Source organism: Trachymyrmex cornetzi, unplaced genomic scaffold (genome assembly GCF_001594075.2).
Source record: "Trachymyrmex cornetzi isolate Tcor2-1 unplaced genomic scaffold, Tcor1.1 scaffold1286, whole genome shotgun sequence".
In the NCBI taxonomy this organism is placed as follows: Eukaryota; Metazoa; Arthropoda; class Insecta; order Hymenoptera; family Formicidae; genus Trachymyrmex; species Trachymyrmex cornetzi.
Window position 1 is genome coordinate 7,890 of NW_017295857.1, and position 6,723 is coordinate 14,612.

Genomic DNA, 6,723 nt, shown 5'->3' on the forward strand with positions numbered 1-6,723 from the left:
CTTTTCATACGAAACATTTTTCTCTATCCCTACTAGTTTTCGAGATATTTGACTGGATCACTTCAGATGGTCCACCCTGTACATTATTTTTGCAAATTTTTGTATGTTACAGGTCAAGAACAATTTTAATTTTATTTTATCACAGACTAGACAAATAATAGAACGCGCTTTTGCTTTATTAAAAGGACGCTTCAGACGTTTAAAATATTTAGATATGTCCAAGATAGATTTGATACCTGCAACAATTTTAGCCTGTTGTGTTCTTCATAACATATGTTTAAGTGATACTGATGATGAAGTTGAGAATTATATAATAGAAAACGAACAGAATAGAGAAGATAATCCAGAATGTGCACAAATTGAAAATGATGATGATGATGATGATAAAGGTATAGGTATAGTCAAGCGTAATTATCTTGCAACAATTTTATTTCCAAGAAGATAAATTAATTGATCACAGTTCAATATGTGTGTATATTTTTATAAAACGTATATATGTATGAATATATAAATATATATATACATGTTTATGTATATAAACTTCTATTATATAATCTGTAAGGAACTATAATAAAACTATAAACTATATAACATTCACATTAAGTAAAAGAATAGCTTATAGTTTATAAGTTATTCTTTTATTTAATGTGAATTATTTCTCATATTTTTTGTACTATTCCTTTGTATTATTCATATTATGTAAGAAATAATAAACATATTGCGTCAAATAAAAATTCAAGTAAAACTTACTACATGTAATTATATATTATATATAGAAATGGAACACAAAAAAATTTTATTATATAAAAATACCTTACGTGAAAAATATACATACGTATTATATTAAATAAATCTTTCAAATACTATTTGTATGTCTATAATATCATATATGTATATGTAGCATTGTATTATTAGTAAAAAAAAAGCTTTGTACCATTATTTTAACATAACATTGCACGCTTTCTAAGATATGACACTATTAAGAAAAATGTCTTAATATTTTTTAGATATCACTATTAAGTGTTGAAAAAACAAAAACAAATTGCAAGTTAATAGAAATTGTATGGTAGAAAGTGTTTCAAAATGTAGAAATTACGAATTACTCTTTTTCATTAATTTTTTTCATTGCTTCGAGCATTACTTCTTTATAAGTTTTTAGAGCTTCTTTTTGTTGAGCAAGTTTTTCTTGGTGTCTTCTCTCTCTTATTTCTTCTCTTTTCTGCATACTTTCGTCTAAATGTTTTGTCCACATTTGCAATTGCTTATCCAGCTTACTTTTCTTCAAAGGTATTGAACAAGTATTTTCGTCAACTATTTCCTCTTCAACCACTAATGGAAGGGCATCTTTTTCTGATAGATTTGAAGCAATAGCCACAGGTTGCACACTAGGAGATTTTCCGTACATCTCATCCATTTCGTCAAAATATTTGCATTTTTTAAATGATGCTCCAGATTTATTATTATTGTCTTTTGTTTTCATATAATTTTTCCGTAAATTCTTCCATTTATTTTCTATTTGCTTAGCAGTATATATATAACCTTTCTCTTTAAAGGATTCGGCAATCTTCTTCCATACAGTTTCATTTCTTACTTTATCATTTTTAAATAAATCATCATGCTCTTTCCGTAATAAAAAAAGAAGCATAATTGCCGCATGTTCCCATGTAGCTACAAATAAAGACAAACATTGAAATAAAATAATAAATCTTAAATAATGTAAAGAATGATAATTTCATATGTGTTGGATTTTGTATATAATTTTATATAAATCTTATCATGTTCTCCAATCATATCAGAAGACAAATTTTCTTTATTTACAGATGTTGCAAAATTATCTTCACTGTTTGAATCTGCAAAATGATAAATATTATAAAACTTTATAATTTTTACTGTTGATATAAATGGTAGCAAACAGAAAAAGATGAAAACTCAACAATAGAAAAATTAAAATATTAAGATACCTTTCTCATAACTATTTTCTGGAGATAAATCGAAAAATTTTCGTACTTCTGGTAAATCTGGTACAGTCCAAATGGTATTATCTAAAACAATCATATCGTGAATATATAAATTAATTGTAATCTATTAATCGTAAGTATCTAAAATTAATATCTTACCTCTCTTATCCATTATCCAAAAAGAATGATTATCTTTGACCGGAGATCCAGTTTGTGTTGTCACTAAGATGTGCAGTTCTTTAATTAAATTGCTTACATCCATTCTAAATTTACTTGTAATAGTAAAAGAAATAATAAGATTGCAGTTTCTTGTTTCTTAAAAAAAAATAAACGAGTGGATATGTGATACAAAGGACCTAAGTACAAAGATAAAAAGATTGTCATTATGGTTTTTAATAGTCATAAACATAATTTGTAGTATAAGTTGACGCAAACTATCTTTTTGTGTTGATTTACGGTTACGATTTATATAAACGATCTTGTCAGAGAGTAACATCTTTGTGTTCAGATCCAAAATCCTATACGGATCAAAATAGAGCCATTAAACATGATTATTAAAATATTATCCAATAATCTATAACCTCTGCAATCTGATACAACACTGACACTGCGATCTGATAGACATTCTATCAGATAGCAGAGGTTAATAGATCATTGGGTTAATGTTTTAATAACTATGTTTAATAGTCTATTTTGATCTGCATAGGATTTTGGGCTTAAACACAAAGATGTTGTAACTCTCTGACAGAATCGTTTATATAAGTAATAACCGTAAAAATTTCGAATCCGTATTTATTTCAAAGATCCATATGGATCTTCCAAATGCTGATTGAAATTGTAATTATTTTTTAGACTTCTATTGTTTTGTAGAAAAAAACGGAATAATTCCGATCGAAATCCATTCCGAATAATTTCGTAATACGTACCCAGTTTATACTTCTTCTAAAATGGCGCGTTTTCAGGAGTTAACTCTTCAACCCACCTCAGAAGCAAGGTTGGGAGAGTTGACTCTGTGTACGTTTACTACGAGTTTTGGAACGAACAAGCTCCGCCTATATAGTACGTTACGCCGCCTTTCGGAACGACCATGAGTTAACTCTCTTACTCAGAGTAAGGTTTTGGAACGCAGCCCTGATGCCCCCCTAATGGAGCGTCATGATACTCGTACAGTATGCGGCGTTTTTCCTCCGCCGTATATTCTGTAATCGTCATCTCCTTTTTCTCTTCTTCTTCTTCCTGTCCTTCTTCCTCCTTATCCATGAGATTGACGTGAGGGCCGTCCGTGACCGGATTCCTGCTCAATGCATCGGCGTTCGTGTTATTTTTCCCGGTTTTGTGTACGATTTTATAATCGTACTCTTCCAATTTCAGTCTCCAACGTATTAGTCTAGAGCCTGGATCATTTACATTAAATAGCCAAACTAACGGTCTATGATCGGTGACGATAGTAAATGTCGTCCCGTATAAGTAGGGGCGGAAATGCTTCACTGCCCATACTATCGCTAACAATTCTTTCTCAGTCGTATTGTAGTTTTGCTCGGCTTTATTTAGAATACGACTCGCGTAAGCTACAGGCCGATCCTGACCTACGGGACCTTGCGATAATACGGCTCCGATTGCGAAGTCCGACGCGTCAGTCGTTACCACGAATTCTCAAGTGAAATCCGAGTAACTCAGCATAGGTGCTGTCGTGAGCTTCACCTTTAAGAGTTCAAATGCGTTTTGTTGCTCTATTTTCCACTCGAATTTTACTCCCTTTTTAGTCAGGCTTGTTAGAGGCTTTGCAATTTTTGAAAAATCTTCTATGAATTTCCGGTAATATCCGGCTAATCCTATGAACGATTGAATATCCTTAATCTTCTTCGGCACAGGAAATTCCTTCACGGCGCTTATTTTACTGGGATCTGATCGTATTCCGGCTTCGGTTATGATATGTCCCAGATATATTACCTCTTTCCGCAAGAACTCGCACTTATCGGGTTGCAGCTTCAAGTTATATTTCCGTAAACGTTGCATTACTTCGACAAGGCGTTTGTTGTGTTCCTGTAGGTTTGATCCATAAATGACTATGTCACCCAAGTATACCAGGCATCTCAAACCTTGTATTCCAGCTAATATAGTATTCATTAGCCTTCGAAACGTTGCGGGTGCATTTTTTAATCCGAATGGCATCCGGTTGTATTCATAGTGCCCCTGCGAGGTGGAGAAAGCCGTTTTACTCCTGTGTTCCTCACTCACAGGGATCTGATGATATCCAGCCGCTAGATCTAGAGTTGAAAAATACTTTGCGTTTCCCAACTGATCCAGAATGTCGGTGATATTTGGCAAGGGGAACGAGTCGCTTATCGTCAAGTCGTTAAGTTTCCGAAAATCTATCACGATTCGTAACTTCGGTTTTCCGGGAGTGTCGCCTTTCTTTGGAACGACCAGTAGCGGTGCGTTCCACTGACTTGAACTAGGTCGAATGATCTCGTCCCTCAACATTTTATCTATCTGCCTGGCCACCTCTTCTTTATGTTTTTCCGGCAGCCTATATGGTCTTACATTGACCGGCGCACTATCGGTGCGCGTATTAATTTCATGGGCAACCGTTGTTGTGTGTGTTAATACATCTCCTTCCAAATGGAAAATATCATTAAAGTCTTCGCATATCTGCTCAATGGCTTTCTTTTTTTCGTTATTTAAATGCTCGCTCCTTATCTGCATTCGTACGCGCTCGTACCGCGGTAGTGTGAGTGCGCCGCTCACATTACCTGTCTTTTTCAGTGTGAGTACGGCCTCTCGCTCACTCGCCCGCAACTCTTCTATTGCAACGAGTGGCGTAATTATTTCAATAGGCTTCTCCGTTGTATTCAGCATGCTTACCGGGCACGTATATTCATCAGGTGCTACCAGACAATTTCCAATAAATATTCCGGGTCTAGTTTCCTCGGACCGTATAATTCCCACTCGATTTTTATCTGCTACCGCACGCACTATCGTTTCGCTGCGCGGTGTTAAAGTTATTTTCTGGTACGGATGGAGCTTCAATTCTACTCCGTCGATTCGCAAGTAATTCTTTTGATCGCACTTTATCTTATGTTTCTGTAAGAAATCCATTCCAAGGATTCCTTCATAATCTACAGGAAAATCATCTATTACGACATGCATAGTACGTCTTATTTCTTTATCGCCTAAATATACTGTGGCTCTTATTTTCCCGATAGTTTTTATCTGATGCCCTGTCACGCCGGTGAGGGCCATTGGCTTCTCCCGTATGAGCGTCTCACCCTTTAAGTTTCCTACTTTAATCAAAGTGAGCGTAGCACCGGTGTCTAGCAAAAGATTTATCTGACCATTTTTCATTTCTTTTATTGGTAGTGTAACGAGTCGAAGGCCGGTATTAGCGTACTTTCCGGTTACTTGCGTGATTTGATGCTCGTGCGCAGCCTGCGTTCTTCGCGTCTTCCTTCTCTCCTTTTCTTCTTTGCTGCTACCGTACGACGATTCTTCGCTCTCGCTTTGCTGCTTATTCTGTCTTATCTTTACGGCAGAGTTTACACGCTTCTCCCTGTGATCGGTGTCTCGTTTCGCGCATTGTTTCGGATCTTTGTCGGGCCGTCCATTTAAGGACCAGCATTCATTTCTCTTATGTCCCGCTCTTTTGCAATACGTGCAATACTTTTCCGCGAGATTTATGCTTGCTGGTTTTTCGGCTCTGGGCAATGAAAATTTAGTTGCATACCGGCTTGATCGGCAATCTCGCCCCAGATGTCCTATCTTCCCGCATTTGCTGCATTGTACGCCCGTGTTTTTTAAATTTTGGTTTTGACCGTTCTTATAGCGCTCATTATAGTTGGCTCGTAGAGTCGGTCCCTTTACTTTTTCTTCCGCGCTCGCGGCATTAATGGCTTCTTGTAAGCTAGTATATTTCTGCGATCGTACCATTAGTTTAATGTCCTCTCTTAATCCCAGCTCAAAATTCAATAAGGCTTGGTCTTGGATAGTTTCTAAAATGGCTCGCTTTTGCTCGCTTGTATTGTCGCGTTTTTCTATGAGCGATTCGTATAACTCCATTGCCAGAGTATCCACGCGTCGTCCGAACGTGTGAGCACTTTCTCCTGGCTTTTGTTTTAAGGCGTTAAATTCTAATTGCAGATGCGATGTTCCGCGTTTTCCTAAATAGTTGGCTTCTATTTCGCGCCGCAGTTGTTCAAAATCTCTTATACTTCTAGTTTGAAAGTCTAATAGAAGTTTTCCTTTCAATTTTATATTTAGAATCTCTTCCAACAGAGCTGGTTTGTCCGCGTAATTTATCTTCTCTATTGCGTACGTCCTGGCACTTAAGAATTCCTGCATCTTCTGACGCGAGTGTCCATCTATTTCCGGTATCAAGCTGCGTGCGTCTTTTAGACATAGATATCCCGTTGGGCGGTCTTGCAGTTCTCGTACGTCATTTATTGTTCGCCCGTACGTTACGTTCAATGTTCTGTGCTGATCGTCGAGTCGTGATAGTCGGAAATTTTCGCGATCGTAGTTTGCAATTTCTATTCTACTTATTCTATCTTGCAGTCCCGTAATTGCTTCTAACACTCTGTCTAATATCTGTTCTTGCCTAGATGGAAGGAGTAGGCGCGCGCTTTCGCCTGCGATATTCCGGAGACGACCTATTTCGGCTTCTATCTCCGCGGTTGCTATTGATTGATCGTTCGTGTTCGCGACGTTACCGTTTTCGCGGGAGGTCGATGGTTGATGCGTTGCCATATTTCCTGGTGCGGAGTGAGTG

The 6,723-nt window shown here is 36.7% G+C and overlaps 1 protein-coding gene across 1 annotated transcript in view; it reads left to right on the forward strand.

The window, feature by feature from the left end:
• LOC108770522 (putative nuclease HARBI1) overlaps positions 1-1,027 on the forward strand; it is a gene marked incomplete at its 5' end in the record, with an annotated part of 3,179 nt that extends 2,152 nt beyond the window's left edge. Inside the window, 2 exons of the mRNA XM_018522156.1 lie at positions 113-389; positions 1,008-1,027. Of these exons, the coding sequence (XP_018377658.1) occupies positions 113-389; positions 1,008-1,027 (297 nt within the window). The remainder of the gene's footprint in view (positions 1-112; positions 390-1,007) is intronic.
• Between the last annotated feature and the right edge of the window lie 5,696 nt (positions 1,028-6,723).